This window comes from Anopheles bellator, chromosome 2 (assembly GCF_943735745.2).
Source record: "Anopheles bellator chromosome 2, idAnoBellAS_SP24_06.2, whole genome shotgun sequence".
Classification (NCBI taxonomy): Eukaryota; Metazoa; Arthropoda; class Insecta; order Diptera; family Culicidae; genus Anopheles; species Anopheles bellator.
In genome coordinates, this window is record NC_071286.1 from 66,069,996 (window position 1) to 66,086,930 (window position 16,935).

The 16,935-nt window shown below is 47.4% G+C and overlaps 2 protein-coding genes across 2 annotated transcripts; both read left to right on the forward strand.

Annotated features, from left to right (window-relative positions):
• Positions 1-3,023: 3,023 nt before the first annotated feature.
• On the forward strand, positions 3,024-4,736 carry LOC131208418 (tachykinins-like). Its single transcript, XM_058201162.1, has 8 exons — positions 3,024-3,103; positions 3,186-3,409; positions 3,491-3,566; positions 3,640-3,763; positions 3,829-3,930; positions 4,007-4,068; positions 4,125-4,256; positions 4,327-4,736. Exons 1-8 carry the CDS (start codon positions 3,041-3,043, stop codon positions 4,336-4,338), a joined length of 795 nt encoding a protein of 264 aa, XP_058057145.1. The 5' UTR covers positions 3,024-3,040; the 3' UTR covers positions 4,339-4,736.
• An 898-nt stretch (positions 4,737-5,634) lies between these two features.
• On the forward strand, positions 5,635-7,756 carry LOC131207893 (origin recognition complex subunit 2). The gene is made up of 2 exons (XM_058200526.1): positions 5,635-6,256; positions 6,327-7,756. The coding sequence occupies exons 1-2, from the start codon at positions 5,635-5,637 to the stop codon at positions 7,688-7,690; spliced, it is 1,986 nt and encodes a 661-aa protein (XP_058056509.1). The 3' UTR covers positions 7,691-7,756.
• The last annotated feature ends 9,179 nt before the right edge of the window (positions 7,757-16,935 follow it).

Genomic DNA, 16,935 nt, shown 5'->3' on the forward strand with positions numbered 1-16,935 from the left:
TTCTCAGATGTCAGATTTAAGATCACGTGCAAATGGACCCTTTCGCAAAGGTGAAGCGTAAATGGGACCTTCCTCGGTTTGCATCACTGATTTTGCGGTACCAAGTTTTCCGGTGCCACCTTCTGTATTACAACGAGCCCGCGGAAGATCACGAAAGATGATGTTGAGGGGCCACTGTTTTCGAACGCCATCACCGCAGAAGAAAAAGGATACTTGTTTCGTGGTTGTTTTTTTTTACTAACTAACCAGCTTTACACTTCGTGTCCGTGCGTACGTGAGGATAATCCTTATGGCGGACAGGATCGCCGTGCATTACCTGGTGGCTGCTTTCTATTTTGCCACTCTGACCATCTGGCGCACATTAATATTCATGCTAGAATACGTGACGCCGGGAAGAACAAGGAACAAGGATGCTTATGTATTAATATATCACTATAAATGTAGACGCAATCCGCGCTGCACGTCCTTGAGATCTCTAAAACCGCATACTCCTTCAGGTTTTTTCCCGCTTTTCCGGTCCGCTGGTGCTATTTTTCTCACGCCACCACGCTGCGTGAGGTGAAGTGGCGCAATGGAATTAAATTTACCACAAACTCCCCGAACCAGAGAGAGCGTGAGAGAGAGAGTCCAATTTAATCGTTCTGCCGGCAGTAGTTGTGTTAAATAAATCGGAAACAACTATCGAGGCCGAGGCGGTTCGGGAACGCTCGGAATCCGTCCGTTTGTTACTCCGTTTTCCACCCAGTTTCTATTCACTGAAGCGCGAGCGGCCTAGTTTCTGGCAAGGAACCGGGACCGGGACCGGAAATCACATTATGCCCGGTCCCGGACTTAACCACCCGAGTTTCGCATTTTTGTACCTCATCGTTTCGCGAATTTTATGATTTAACTCCACGATGAGCTGCTGCTGTGTAGAGCGCAGATAGAGAAACACAATTTAAAAAGAATACAACCCCAGCTGCCACTGACTCTGCTGTGAACGGCAAGTGTACCTAAACATAATTGATGAGCAGCGGTTGTCTATGTTAAGTATGAAAAATGGATGGCGAGAGCTCGGTGTGGAAAAAACAGTATGGCTTACCGATACAAAACTGCAGAAGGAGTCGTTTGAATCGGTTAAGGCATAACTACTATTCAAATCTTCTGGAAAAAACGGTGTTTTCGTGAGTAACAAGTGATGATAATCGTTTTAGTGTACCAAATTGAATGAGGTTCTCGTAAAACCACACATGACCAAGGACAGCATGTCTTAAGCAGAAAAAATCACTAAAACTAAATGTATGTAGAGAACCTGGACAAAGCATAACACGCATTAAGGACCACAACGTTCGAGGGAGTAAAAGTTATCGCGTAACACAATTATTCCGTTTCGTTGTGTGCCGAAGCTGGCCGCTGAATCGTTGTTGACGTGACCATAAGTGTCGTTTATGGGGACGATGTGCAGCACTCGCTGTCTGCGTTGGCATCCTCTCGGTATCCCTTTTCCTTCGATACCTTTTCCTTTTCCATTAGGCGCCGATAACGCAAAGGAAATAATATTAAACAGCAATTATTCTTCATTAGCGGTGCGGCCAGTGACATGGGTTACCAGTGCCATATACAGATGATGGGTTTGAATAGTTTTACTGAACCGATCGGAATTGAATTATAACAAAACTTAGCATCGAGACATTCGCAGGTAGACGGTAGGCCAATTTTAGAAACCGAAGGAACCTTTTACGAAGCGCATTAGAATAATTTCCCTTCAAAATGTTTTCGTTAGTTTCCGGAAAGGGTGATCCGGCAAAGGTTGTGCCGGAAAGTGCTACGGAGAGTAGGTTTTCGCTGGAACTTTACCGGAGTCTCAATGAAGTCGAAAATGACCGTTAACTCGTTGGCGATTCTTGCGTTTAATTATTCTTCAAATGTAACTTTAATAGCAGGAGGCTATAAAATATTTATACATTTATAGTCTTCTTCACCATCTGCTCATCTGTTTACTTTAAATATTAAGTACGACGGCAAAAATCACAAAATTCAAAAAATCAATTATGCATTTTCACTTAAAAGCCCGTTCACGTCCACTTCCACAGCCGATCAAAGCAAAAAGCTTTCAACTACACAGTCCACTTTCATGTACGATCGAGTACTTGATCTGAATTTTCTTTTTGGAAACTTCGTTACGGCAAAGGGTGAAAATGAGTGTAAATTTATCGTAGATTGATTGGCACTCGAAATTGAACTATAATGTCAAAACGTCAAAACTCACGCCACGTCGCGATTGTAATCGACTGCCACAGCGAGGCGGCCCATTTAGCTGAGAGTGAAGCTCATACTGTATTTTCAGCACTTTTTTCAAAACTTTATTCTATGATGTTTTTACGGTTACTCATGCATCTTATTATTTTATTCGCATATGCTCTGATGTTTAAGCACAGCCGATTCCTGAGTTCTCTGGAGTAACGGAGACAGATATCGTGTACAATTTACGCAAACAGCACAATCAGCCAACATTATCTTTTCCGCATTCACACAAAGACTTGTGACCGTTACGGGGTAAAAAAGGACCTTCCCTTCGCAGTGAGGCGCCGGCCGAAAATGATTACATGCCCTTGCTCATTTTGCATGAGATTGCCGAAAAGTCTGGCCGCGGCATTTACGTTTGAATCCTTATCGCTGCTATCGGCACGTAATCAATTTGTGTACTATCAACATGCGTTTGCGTGAGTAGTCTCCGGGGAATGTTTGCCCTTGTTTCTGCTTCGTTACTATTTATCCTGAGTGGCGGACGCAACAAAAAATTGGAATGGCTCAGCCGTAAAAAAATCGCACGCTCGCGAATCGATTCGTCATGTTTGCAGAACCGATTCGATTGCAAAGTTTGTTTGAGCTGTTCATTAGTTTCGCTTGTTCCGTTTCACTATTGTCACTTCGCCGACATCGGTCAGATTCCACCGGACGTAGGAAGTCAATAAAAAAAACCACGGGTTCACGGGATACCGGTACCGGGCGCGATAAGGATAATTAGCACTCAGCGCTCGCCAGGATCAGCTCACCGGAAATGAACGCATCGATTGCCGTGCTCACTCTCACCTGTCTCTTCAAAGTGTGCGTAGCGGCCCAGGTAAGTGGTTCCGCTGAATTTCACTCCGGCTGGCTGCTAATTGCATTAAGTGCATTATCCATTTGCGTTCCCCATTCGGAAGGACCTTCCAATCGAGACGGCCGATGATGGGAGAATAAATTACATTTCCCTCACCGGAAATGGATACACCGATAGCGATCTGCCTTCGGTTTCGTCGGCCTCACCGATCGGTGATGCTGGCGACGGATTAACGCAGGGTCTCCTCCGGTGGACTTCCACGGCGGAGGCGAAAGACCTGCTGCCACGGTTGCTGCGTAGGAACCCGGATTTACTAGACAGTCTGAGGTGATGAGAAGAACCGATACCTGAAGAGGGAATAACGAGGGAACACACATTTTAAACCGGAGTCATTTTACGCATTTCTAGCGCCGCTTTAGCATCTGATGGCGAGCTGATCAACGAGCAGGATAATATGATCGATCAACCGGATGATGTCCTTACGGTAGGTTGATACTCTCGACTGATCTTTACTGTAGGCTCACGTTGCATTTCGTTTCGGGGGGGCTCGCGCCCAGGGTCACCATGCCAAGGACGAGGGATTCTTCGAAGGGTACGATTCGATGCGAAACTCGTACCCGAAGCGCGCACCGACAGGATTCAACGGGATGCGAGGTCGAAGGATTCCTTCCGGATTCAATGGTACGTCGATCAGCGTCCGGGACTCGAACAGCGGTCTGAAGTGGGTTCCTCTCCTACATTTTCAGGTGTCCGTGGTAAGAAGTCTTTCTACAGCTGGAGAAGCCACTCGATCCCGGGCAGCCAAAACTCGTACAAGGATGGCAAACGAGCACCGTCGGGTTTTCTAGGTACCGTTTCCGGCGGGAGTAGCACTCGCTGTAGGTAGATTTTTCTAATCCACCGATACGGTTCTTTACCAAACAGGAATGCGTGGCAAAAAGAGCTTCGACATGGCGCAGGATCAGCGATGGAGAATGGACGATCTGGTGAGCTCGATCATGAGAAGCCATCTCACACTTTGTCTAAGATATAGGTTTTGTAGTTTGCGAACGATCCACCGAAGGAATACCCCAGCTATTTGATACTAGACCCAACGCTGGGACCCTCGCTGCACATTAACCCAGCGCCCCCGAAACGAGTTCCCAACGGATTTATGGGACTTCGAGGAAAAAAGGTTAGTGCTGTTGTTGCTGAAGTACTTGGTCCTATCCCTCTCTTCACGGGCTTTCCATTTCATTTCCCAGGACTGTTGTTAAATAGGCTTTCCCGTACAGAAAATGGCAACTGAAATGGTCGGAAAAAGGGAATGAAAAATCGATGGAAAATGCAAATACTGTCAGCGTATCAATAATCTCCTAATTATCGTCTACTGGTCGAGCATCTGCTGTTAAACATATCATCGTGGTCATCATTATCAGTGCCGGGGCTGGTGGAAGTGGTAGCAGTAGTGCCAACGGAGCAGTATTATTGGAGCATACTTTGCGTTCTGTCGTTATCTACTCTCTAACTACTCTGAGCACCGATAAAACGTGGTCCGTGTCGATGATGATAGGCAACCCATCACTCTGCCCTGCGGCTGCAAGCAAACAGAAGGAAACAAAGCGAAAGTATTACATCAAACATAGAAACACAACCACACAAATTATAAAACAAAACTGGCTTCTGAAAGAATTATAGCACTGTTCAAAGTACGTGTGATCGACTTTTATTTTCCGGCGTCCAAAACAGGCATTATCAGAATCGACCAATAGTATTGATAAATTACATTTAAAATGTATTCAGAATGTTTACTTGTTTTTTTCCAAATCAATTATGCCTTTTCAAATATCCTATTTTAAAACGCAAATGTCCATCTATCATTTGCAGTGTTTGCGTTTATTGGAGTTCGCTCGACACGCGCGATTGTTTGGCAAATACGGTTCCAATGTTGATTTTTGCATAAGCACACTGAAAAGGAAAAAAACGACAGCTCTTTATAGGTTTTACGAATTACGCACTCCATCATTCACCGTTGGGTAAATACTAGCTCTAGCAATGAAAATGGGCGCTAACTGAGTTTGCACCAAATGTTCAACGGCGGATTTAAAAAAAATATAAAAAAGAACAATTTATTGGTCACATTTTTTGGATTCTACTGAGTTAAACTTGAAACGTTGAATTAAACTCGCACGTTTCAACTTTCGGTTTGACTTTTTGAATTTTTATTCTATGAGCTAGCGACACCTAGCGGGCGATAGTAACGTGCGCATTGTAGGGGAAAACAACATTCTGTCATTCTGCAACAGCTGTTCATATCTAGATAGGTTCGCGACACATTCGTATTTTTTGGGTTTATTTATTGTGCCGCGTTATTTCTCTGCAAAACGTTGTGTTAATTCTATTTCCGTTGTGGGTACAATACAAGAGTTTCAGCGCATCAGCTTAATTATTCGTAAATGTATTCCTTAAGACGCGAACAACTGATCGGCAAGCGGACTGTTGACATTCATTGCGCGCCAAAACTAGGAAGTGACAGTTCCCCCTTTGACTCGCTCGAATTCGTTTAACAAACAATGTCCCGACGCAAATCGAAAATCGCTCTGCGAAAGGATATCACCGACGAAAGTGTCGCCTACGAGGACGAAGACTCACACAAAGGCGCGGAAGAGCTAGGCTCCGAGGCTGAACGTGTTTCCCCGATCGGTAAGACCGACACAGCGCGTCGCTCACAGCGTCCGCGGTCGGTCAGTAAGAGGTACTCGCAGGACTTTGTCTCGGGCAGCAGAAGTCCTCGCCAGACACGTAAATCGGTGGTGCCAGTCTACAGCGTTTCTGACAGTGATGAAAGTGAAGAAAGTAGCAGCCGGGGATCGGACGCGGATCTTGAGCTGCGGTCGGACGAGAAAGACGCTCTCGACGAGCTGGGTCGCAAAGTGTCGGCCACTACGCTATTCGAAGAACAGACGGATGTGGCAGGACAACACATCTTCGGCTTCCGAACCCCCCGGAAGCGCCAGTCGATGAGCACGGTGGCTGCGTTGGCAAGCCTCCAGCGGACACCGCAAACTCCGAGTGCACTGGCCGCCCGCATGCCCCGCACACCCCGTACACCGGCAACCGGTGGTCGAGCGCACGCGTGGTCATCCGCTTCCGTCACCAAGACACCGGCCCATGTCCGCACTCGGGCGAAGAGAGGTAACGTACACCGAGGAGAGTAACTTGTGATTGATTTTCTATATCGATTTCGCTAATTGGTCTGTTGTAGCGATCAAGAAGGTGCTTCAGGCGCACGAGGATTCTGATTTCTCACCCGACGAAAGCGATTACTCACCCGGAGGTTCAGAGTCGGAATCAGACGAGTCACCGTCGGCGGCTTCGGATGCAGAATCGGACGGTGCTGAATCGGATGCGAAACCTGTCGAACAGAAAGCAACTAAGCCGAGGGTAGGTCGCCCGCCGAAAACGGTCCAGCCAACCGTACCCGTGCCGGTGCCTATTCCTGCTGTCGCTGCCGGTGGTTCCACTCCGGCAGCGGTACGTCGTGGTCGCCCCAGAGCGGTAAAGAAACCCGATCTGAAGTACGTTCCGTGCAGTGACGAGTACTTTTCGACGCATGCCGGCTCCTCGAAAAGCGTAACGTCCGATCACACACTCGACCGGCTGAACACACCGCGCCTGACGCAGGACGTGTTGTTCCGATTGCTAGAGGAAACGAAAGGATCGACCACCGCTCGCCATCAGTCCAGCATACAGGAACTGCTAGACGAGTACGGCCAGAACTTCTCCCGTTGGCTCTTCCTGCTCAACGAAGGCTTCAACGTGCTGCTGTACGGGCTCGGATCGAAACGGACGCTTCTGCAGACCTTCCACCGCCAGGCGCTGGCCGATCGTCCAGTGCTGGTGGTGAACGGTTTCTTTCCGGCGCTGACCGCCAAAGACGTGATGGATGCGGTCGCTGGGGATCTCCTGGACCTGCAGCTCCAAACAAGCAACCACAACGAAACGCTCGACAGCATCGAGCGCGAGCTTTCTTACCTGCCCAACACGCATCTGTTCCTGCTCGTACACAACATCGACGGAGTGGCGATGCGCAACGAGCGCATCCAGGCCGTGCTATGTCGATTGGCAAGCATGGCCAACGTACATCTCGTCGCTACGGTCGACCACATCAATGCGCCGCTCATGTGGGACATGTCGAAGCTCAGCCACTACAACTTCTGCTGGTGGGACGCTACGACCCTGCTACCGTACAGCGTGGAAACGGCGTTCGAGAACTCGCTGCTGGTGCAAAACTCGGGCGCACCGGCCCTGGCCTCTATGAGAAGCGTCGTCGAGTCGCTGACATCGAACGCTCGGGGTATCTTCATGATGATCGTGAACCATCAGCTGGCTAACGGGGGTCAGGGCAATCAACAGTACGCTGGCATGCTGCTGAAGGAACTGTACTGGGCGTGCCGTGAAGCGTTCCTGGTCAGCAGCGATGCTGCGTTGCGCGCTCAGCTAACCGAATTCACCGATCACAAGTTGCTGCGTATTAAGCGCACCGTCGATGGGGCCGAAAGCCTACAGATTCCGCTCGACCACGGCCTTTTGCAGCGGTTCGTCGACGAGCAGAAGAGTGATGCGTGAGTCCAAGGGTTTTGTAGAGGGCATTTATTTATTCATTTTAATTTTGTGCATTTTCTCGCCAAACCTTTACACTACCATTCAACTGATAGACTTACGATACTCTTGTTAATAAATCGATCCGGCATGGACTATGTCTATGTCTCTCAAACGATAGATCAATTTAAACGAAATCTCAGTCCCGCCCAACTTTTCTTCCGTTTTAGAATAGATTTACCAGATACAAGAGTCCGTCCAAAGGATAAAAATCATTTAAAGCCCGAATTCAGTTATATTTCACCCAACGTTTACGCCATCTTTCGGCCCGTAGTCCGATGAATTGCTATAACCAACAAATCGGCTGGCAATCTGCTTCTCTTATCTGACGCCAACGACAAAAAGGACCGCGTGTTGCTCGTTCGAAGCATTTGGGGAGTATGCGCAATATTGAAAACATTTGTAAGGTTCCAACACCAGGACATGGTTCCGGGTAAGGCTAAGGATTTCCTTTATAGCACACCGGAAGGCGTATTCTTGCAGTTTTCGTAACGCACCCTCGTGCGGGGACACACTGGAAAACGGAAACGAAGCATAAACTATTTTTTTGTGTTATGATTTTAATGGAAGTCGATTATAAATTAGTTAGAAAAGTGAGAGCGCATAAATCTTGCGCTGAATGTTGTGTCGTTGTGACGAAAGGACGTTCCGGCAGACATTAAACTGATCTCTAACATCACAAATGTTATGCTGTCGTTTGATACGATCGTATTTTTCCTTTCCCTAATCTTGTTTTTGTAAATCTCTCTTTTACCCATTGGCCGCGTATCCTCTTTCGAGTCAGCCATTGATCACTCCGTGGTTCTTTTTATCCTGCCTTCAACATTGTAACCGAGAAGAAGTGCAAAAGTGTGCCAGTCGCTCCGACACTTGGAGGTGCTTCCCATAAGTGCACTTCCGCCACTATCCCTGTCCGCACACCGAGCACACGAACAAAAGTTCTTCGTCGTGAGGGAATCGTTCGGCGCGAGTTTCGTTTCCTCTCTTTCCCTAGTGCGCCGTTGCGTCGTTGAAACAATCGACGTTCTGGCGTTGCTTGTTGCCGCATTGATGTCGTTACAACGTGTTTCTTGAGACGCCACGCTATCGACCCCGATATGGCACTTGAAGATAGCACAAGGAGCGCACCGTTCCGTTGGAAGTGATTTGAACGGCGCATTAAATGCTTGCGCTTAATGTACCGAAATAAATGCAGTTTCGTTTGCATACGGCGGCACCTATCAACGGCGGGAGAAGAATTTTTCATTAGTTTCGTGTGTTCATCGCGCGATGGCCCTTTCCTGGTCTTACCACGCTGCATCAAAATATATCTCGTTTTTTTCGCAACTTTTCGGGTACCTTTTGAGTCAACAATGTTTGTAGTAAAAGTGGATAAGTGGGGGCCTGTCCTGTCCAATCCTGTCCCAGGTCCGTGCATCAGTCACCAGTTGGAACGAAGAAATCCTGTCACACTCCTTAAAACAACGGCCCGTAAAAATAAATTGCCTTCCCGCAAGCGACTTTTCGAGCGGATCGAGAGAGAGACTGCATTCGGCGGGTTCCTAAAGACCCGTCGTTGGCCAAAATTTCTATTTCATTAATTTATGTATTACCTTATAACTCCATTACGGGACCATTTCGGGGCGGTTGTTGGGGGCCAGCCAGCAAACCGGGGTTTATTGTTCCACCGGAGGGGACCGTCAACGGCATCGTTTGGCGCACTGCAACGTACGGCCACGGAGCAAGCAGAATTATTCAAATAGTTTTGCAATGCAATATGTGTGGTGCCCTTGTGTGGCTGTGAGTGTGCAATGCTTTAAACCCTCCTGGGTCCGGGGTGGCAAGTGCCAGGACTCTGCTCGATTATGAATATTAAATTCAATCCAGCATCCAGCAATTCAGTCCTCCTGCAGTCTCAGTAAGGACTTTCTCCGCTGCTGTTGCTGGTGCTCTGGTGCATTACTCTGGGAAATCGGCGTGCCCCACCAGGCACAATCCTTTCCGGGCACGTTCCGCAGCCGAATGCGATCGAAAAGCGGCGCCGATTATTATTTCCTCCAGCTGACAGCGGCATTTTAATTAGATCGTGGAATTGATTGCTCTTCTATTGCTTGCACGGCACCGGCCATTAAGCTTTTTCGAGTGTAAATATTAAACGTATGCGCCCCGCGTTAACGTGTGCGATGGCAATAACACCCGTGTGTGTTACGAGTTCCGTGTGTTGGACGTGGCACAAGGATGCCTTGTTTTATGGGCCAACCACGCTTTCTCGAACGGCTCCCCCCGGCGATGGCGCACTTCATTCGGTGTCAATATTGATTTGCGTACCGTGGCAGAGACTGGAGATTTTCGTAAAGTCGTAAACGGATGAAGGTGACGACTTGCACCAGGATCTTTGGCTCGCGTCGGGAAAAGGATATTTGAGTCTAAATATTGACTCTACGTTTTAGTCGTTACTGGAGTAACTGCGATACTCTGGCGAGGGATATGAACTTTGCTTCATTCAATAAGAGTGAGTACCGTCAGAGAGTCGTAAAAAGGATTCTAAAGGTTTCTTTCGCTTATTAACTAGATCATTGGTAACAAAACGGCAACTAAATAAATGTCCAGGCCTTAGATTGTTTTAGAAATTACCTTCTCGGCAATGTTTGAAACGCCGAATCAATTTCTTATGGCGTTCTTGAATTTTTGACGGTCACATGTTAGACAAATTGAAGAAGAATTTGATAAAACATTACGAAACGACGGAAGCAAACAGTACTGTATTCCACTGTGGTTAGAACAGATATTTAATCAAACGATCCAAATCCCACCATTGCCCCATGTTACAATTACGTTCTTGTTAGTCCCGAAAAAGATCGGTGAAGCTTCTTTTCCTAGTCATGACTAATATTACAGCACCTCAAGGATCGATCAGCCCTACGATATATTACCTAATGAGGATCTTATGACTTGGTGACCCGTAATAGATTTATTTTCATAAGATTATTAAATCATTGTTGGTAGTCATTTATTTGGATTGTTCGTAAATATAATAATTAAATAGGAAAAAGTTTGCGTACAATTGTAGAGTAAAATTCAGATAATAGTTATTAAGCAAAGTAACGAAAGATTAGGGAAAAAATCCAAAAACAACGAAACGAATAAAAAGTTTAAATCAACCCAGTAATGTCAAGGCCAAACTTTTGGGACCGAAATCGAACACAACGACCTGAAAACACCGGATAAAGTCCTGCCTTTTTGACATCAATAAAACAAAGTTAATCACACAATGGCTCCAGTTATCGTTTCCATCGTTTTTATTTATGCTTCGCTTTATTATTTATGCTTTTTAACATTTTAAAATACTATTTACAATGCGTTCGTTTCGTTCACAAATGGGCGCCACACCATGAAAGCTCCACCGAGTTGTCGTGCCATTTATCACGTGCCGCGCACTGTGTCACGTGCGTGCTTTCCCCCACGTGGCATTTTCCGCTGTTCGCTTCTTGGCCGTTAAAAATGCCCCAACAAAAAACCAAACAAACCTACGATGCCGTTTCGTTAACTAACTTTTTGCATCCGCCAGCCGTCAGGCGCGTTAGTCCGGTCGAACCCATATGTTGACTCGACCCGTGCTCAGACCGGCACAGCTTCCGAATGCCGTGGAACATCCGGTGCAGTAGCGGAGAGAGCAAAAAAAAACATAGAAAAGCCCGGCGCAAATGAAACATACAGCTTTCCGTTAGTAATAATCGAGTCCGCACTATTTCATGGGACAGCAAAACAGCATCCGACGCAATGCTGGCGATGCTCGGGATCGGGAAAATGGACCGGCCAGGACAAAGTTCCGCCCGTCACCGGGCGGTGGGTCCGAAACAAAGACCTACGAAATGAAGCAGAAAGTGGCTCGCGTCCCGGAGGCACAAGCTTTTTAAAAGGGCAGTGCCTTCCGCAGATCGGTGGCGAAGTGCATCCGAAGTAGCTGCAACGTGTTGCAAAGTTTAAACCCGAACAATGTGCCCTTTAATGAGCGCCCACCAGGAGAACCCGTTGAACGGGCATAAATAAGGGCGCTTTCTGTTACCCCGGACGACAGTGGTGCAATGAAAGGTCAGCCCTAGGCTTCGGCTTCGACGTGCACTGGACAGAAAGTAACTCTTTTCTGGCTGCGGCTTGGAGTGCCACTTTTTCTGCTTCTATTTGCTGTCGGGTTTGTGTTTCGGTGCATAAAGCCTTGCAATGCTTGAGGCGCCTAGCGCCTAGCGTATAAACTGTCCCATCGGAGAGGCACGCTAATGATTAAAAGGACCGAACTTTTAGAGTGTTAATTTAATTCGCCCATTGTTAGTGTGTAGTATGTGATACGCGAGAAGAAAGTTTGCGAGACACTATGAGACCATGATACTGATTTGCTTAAACTTTTGGAGTCATAATTTAATCTTTCATAACAATTTGCCCTGCAGGCCCAAAACAAGCAAATCTTCAGCACTCCAAGAGGTCCTCGAAGGGATCCAGTTATTAACCGGCTCACAGCATGATGTCGACCCGACTCTGAAGCCCCATCGACTGGCAGTACGGTTCCCTGCTGGAGCCTGGTTTGAGAAACTGTCTTGTGCATGGAGTGGATTGGCCCGGATCTGCGGAATAATCGCGCCAGAACGATGATTGCGTTGGCTAATTTTCCTGCGGAGACCTTTCCCATGCAGCAACTGCTGCGGAACACAAAACTGATACCGGAAGTGGCCTATCGGGCGCCTATCATCGAGTACTGGCCAGCCAGCACCCTTTCCGGCACAACGTTGGCTGCGCTGATTATATCGTGCCGGAAGACGTTCCATCATTCACGAAAAATCACTTCACCAGTTGCGGAACCCGCAGGCGGCGAGCTAATCATACTTCGACACCATTCCAACGGTGGACCCAGCCGGACACACTGCGAAGATGATTAACACATCCTTACGGGGTCGTGGCACAAAAGGTATCTCGGGTCAGACTCCTTTTCCCTGGCCCTGCGTCCGTCTCTTTTTCGATTGTTGTTGTTCTTATCGATGGCACATTTTTCCGGTTTCGCCGACCGGATGAGAGAGGATTAAGGCGCAGAATGTGCGTCGTGATTGGCAGCCGGCTGCCACACACTCGAGCCTATCAATGGTTAATCCTCGTGCATAAATCCCCTACCCGCTGTGTGCCGTAGAATCCCGTAGTTTCCTTGCGGCTGATAACGATTACGTTCCAGGATCTCGACCGCAAAGGATCTCCCACTGAACTCGCAATGTCACCCAGTGCGAAGTAGTACATCAACCCCGGTCTAACTTTCGGAGTAAACTGAAATGTCGACCACCGAACGAAGCGCAGTAAACTCACGAAGGCCCGATTTTCTCCTCCCATTTGACTGTCTTTCGGAGGTTTCCTTCGGGCCTTCTTCGGTTTCGGCACCCGAACCGCGCGTAGGGGAAACTGCTGGCTTCGGAGCTTTCACGTTCGTCCTGCGGTTCGTGTCCTTCCCCTATCGGGACCGTGGGGTGGAGAGGACCTCGGCAATCAGAGGGAGACAGCAAGCGAGGACGCAGCAGCAGCGGCCCTGTTCACTTTTTCGATGGAGCACGTGAACAACACTTTGCCACTAAAGTTGTAAACGCCGCCAAAGTGAGGCGGTTACAGAGTAGCTGAACAATTAACGAACAGAAACACCACCAAATTGAATTGTTTAAACACTTATTCAATTGTGGTTGATTGAAAAGTATTTGTCGAAAGTAGTCTTGACAATTGATCAACATTATGATTCTTCTTTTGTGTTGGTGTTGTATTTTTCCAGCTTTAGAACACTAGGAGCTCGCCTTCAATAATAACCTCTTTAACACTGTAACACTATCTAATACTTCCTAATTACTAATACATTTCAATTACATCCTCATTTAATAAGAGGTTCTTTTATTTAACAATGCGACTTGGAAAAGAAACAAGAACCCCGAATCTCAATAGAAAGATTACTGTTTAGTTTGAAATAATTTACCAACAGTATCCTGAAGGGAACCACGGGACACTTAATTGCTCGTTATTTAAAGGTCTTGTAATCCATCAACCTTCTGAATGTTCCACACAGAATCGTGGTAATTCTTTAGTGTCCACACCAAGGTATAAGAGTAAAGAAAATAAGCATAAAAATTGGACTTCATGGAATCATGAATCAGCCCATGGACAGAGAGTGCGATGCCTCAAATGTGAGAATATTGGCACACACGACCCGGATGGGGCTTGGGAACTTGGGAGGATTAATAACTGACGCCACGGCGAGTGCACTTTTAAATTTTAAATTTTGACCCAACGAACTCTGGTGGTCCGGCGTCACGTGCTCCATCCGTCACCGGGCATCGCTGATAGGGATTAAAACTGATAATCAGCCATCCGTGATGGCTTGGCGCGTAGCATAATGTATCCGTGGGACGGGGGTAGCGCATCATGCCGGTGAACAGTGTGCCGGATGGGAGCATATGGCCCGGTACATGCAAGATGCCCACCGGGTGAATGCATTTTCGGCTTTTTTTTAAATGCCACCCCAATGTGGCGATCGCAGGTTGTTTTTTCTTCGAAAATCACACGCAACATATTGTGAATGAGCGTCGATCTGTTCATCACACCCGTTGGGAGTTGCAGTTAATCAGCGGCAACCTCGTCACAGACCTTGCACAAAGGAACGATTAACAACATATTTTAAATTTCCTGTAATAAGCTGTGTCCTTTATGAAGCTTTTTTAGCATTTGTCTCCCCTTCTTAATCAGTATTTTAATGCCAACAATACTGCGAGTGCAGTTTGAGAAAATTCACACGAGGAATCGGAATGGTCAAATGGGTGGCTGAAAGAAACCAGAGCGTGGTCTGTGTGGCTTCGGCTCCACTCTATTGCCCCACCGGAACCGGAATTCCGGTGCGTGAGCACAAGATTAATGGTAACGCTGACAACAGACGATATCAAACGATAAATTATCCGGCCCGTTTCTTTCGATAATCAAACGCACAACGCGGCAGAGCAGCATGCAAAACTTCGAGCATTCGAACGCACGCGGCAGCCGGCCGCATGTGGCCGTTTGACAGACACAACACAACTTGCAACATGTTTCTGGTGTGTTATGTCGTCGTCGTCGTCGTCATGTGACCCCCATCCTGGGCGTGGACCGGCAGCAGCACCAGCAGCAGCAGTGTCAAATGATCAAACTCACGTTCTGGCACGTTTTTAGTGCCGGCCATCGGGAGCCTGGTCGTTGGGTTCGCCCCGGACCAGCAAACGATGTTTTGTCGTGTGGTCTGGTTTTGTAGCCCTGCCCTCATTGTTTTCGTCCAAGTAATTACATGCGGCTGGTAGCCTAAAACTTCCGAAGAAATTCCGAAGCCAGCAAGCATAGAACAATTATCAATGAAAATAATATAGAACCCATCCTTCGATGCACCGTTTTCGTCGCAAATTTATGCTTAACGATTTTCTATTGATAACAGTAAATTTTATTTATGATGTTTGTGGAAAGTCATTATCGAACCTGGCGATGGCAATCACCGACAGTGCCCGGTGCCAGTTACTCGATTTTGCGTTGTTCATCAAGCGGGGTGTTTTTTCTTCTTCAATCCAACATACGTGTACATAACGCATACCGACATTTATCAAACCATAAATAAGGGGAGGGAAAAAAAATAACAAACCGATCCCAAAACGGCAACCCGGTGGCCAAACATTCAGCCAGCCGGAGTCATTCGGCGAGGTGAGTCGTTGGTTTTTACAGCCCAGCCCGGGTTCGGTGTTCCTAATTTCACGACTCTGTAGGTTTTTCCATCTCCCGTTCCGTCTCGAGCCGAGATTGGACGCCCGAGCGCCAGAGCGCCGCGAGGGTTATGCTTCAAGTGCGTTTCAATTTCTGCACTTGACAGCGCCTGGATATATTGCAGCTTTATCAAACTTGTTTTTCAGCGGCCCACACCGGTTTTTGGTCATTGTTTTGTTTCGCTTTTTTGCGCTCCCCGTCGACCGCGTCGTCGTTGTTTTATGTTGACCCTTTCCTGATTGCCCTGTCGCAGTGGCAGTCAATGTTCGGTGCTCGGCGATCATGATCGTGATTGTTGTTTTAATGCACCATTCGAGTCCGTGTGGGGGTCCTGTAATGGGGGTGCACAGTTCCGGCACGGGTTGTTTGGGACGTGTCACGGGAGATGTATCGGGTTCCGGTATTGTGTGTGATTGAGCTGTGCGTCGCTGTTGTTTTGGCCACAACACAATTATCTATTTCTGACATTCTTCAACGGCACGAAGCGAAACAATTATTTAAAGAAATAAAACAGACGCTCAACGTTCGGTTAAAAGATTAGAAATGGCATGAGAAATCAAACATCTTTTCGGTCCACCCATCCACCCGAGCTGCCCAAAGCAGGATTTTTGGTTACTTTATGTTCTAACAACGGTTTCCCGTGTAACAAACACGTTGGACAAGATGACTCGGGTCAAGATGACAGGAAAATCCGACAATTCCCGGGTGGCGATCCGCTTAAGAGGATATTGTCAGCAAGCGGAGTTTCAGCGAACCGTGTTTTAAATATTTGCTCTTCCCGAGGGAGTTGGCCGGTGGAGATAAGCCCTAAGCCATCGTGCTGCAAACACGAGCCAGTACCGCAATGAAAAAGAAATCTATTCCGGAATTCGTGGAAAATCTGAAAAAGACAGTCTTGTTCGTTAGGATAACAATTATTTGTGATTTTGTATGAACACCGCTATCCATCATGATGAAAACTGACATGAAATCCCTCCATGAATCTCAAACATGTTTTATACCCAGTGTAAAATGATCCACTGCCATTTGACTCTGGCTAAGCCTCGACACGGAAAATCTCCGAAATGGTTACGATTTCTTCATACGAGTGAGCTGCGGTGCCCCGAACAAGTTCCTGGAGTTATCCCGGAAATCACGGGCATCATGGCCATTGAAACGATCCGCAAAAATTTTACACTCAAAGAATAAGTAAAATCCCAGCTCCCCGGAACGTAGTGTCCGTTCCGGAGCTGTCGGTTTCGTGCCACCGTCGAGAAACGACTTCCTTCCCCAAACTTTGCATTCGAGTTCGCTCGCTCAATGGCACGCGCAACCACCAGCCAGCCATTTGCATTCCCGTGTCCTTCCGGCCACGTCCAGTGAACCTCGTCATCCGCTCGGGCATTGACAAGACTTTCTCGTAACTCGAAGTTGGTTTGGTGCGGGGCGCATATTTCGAA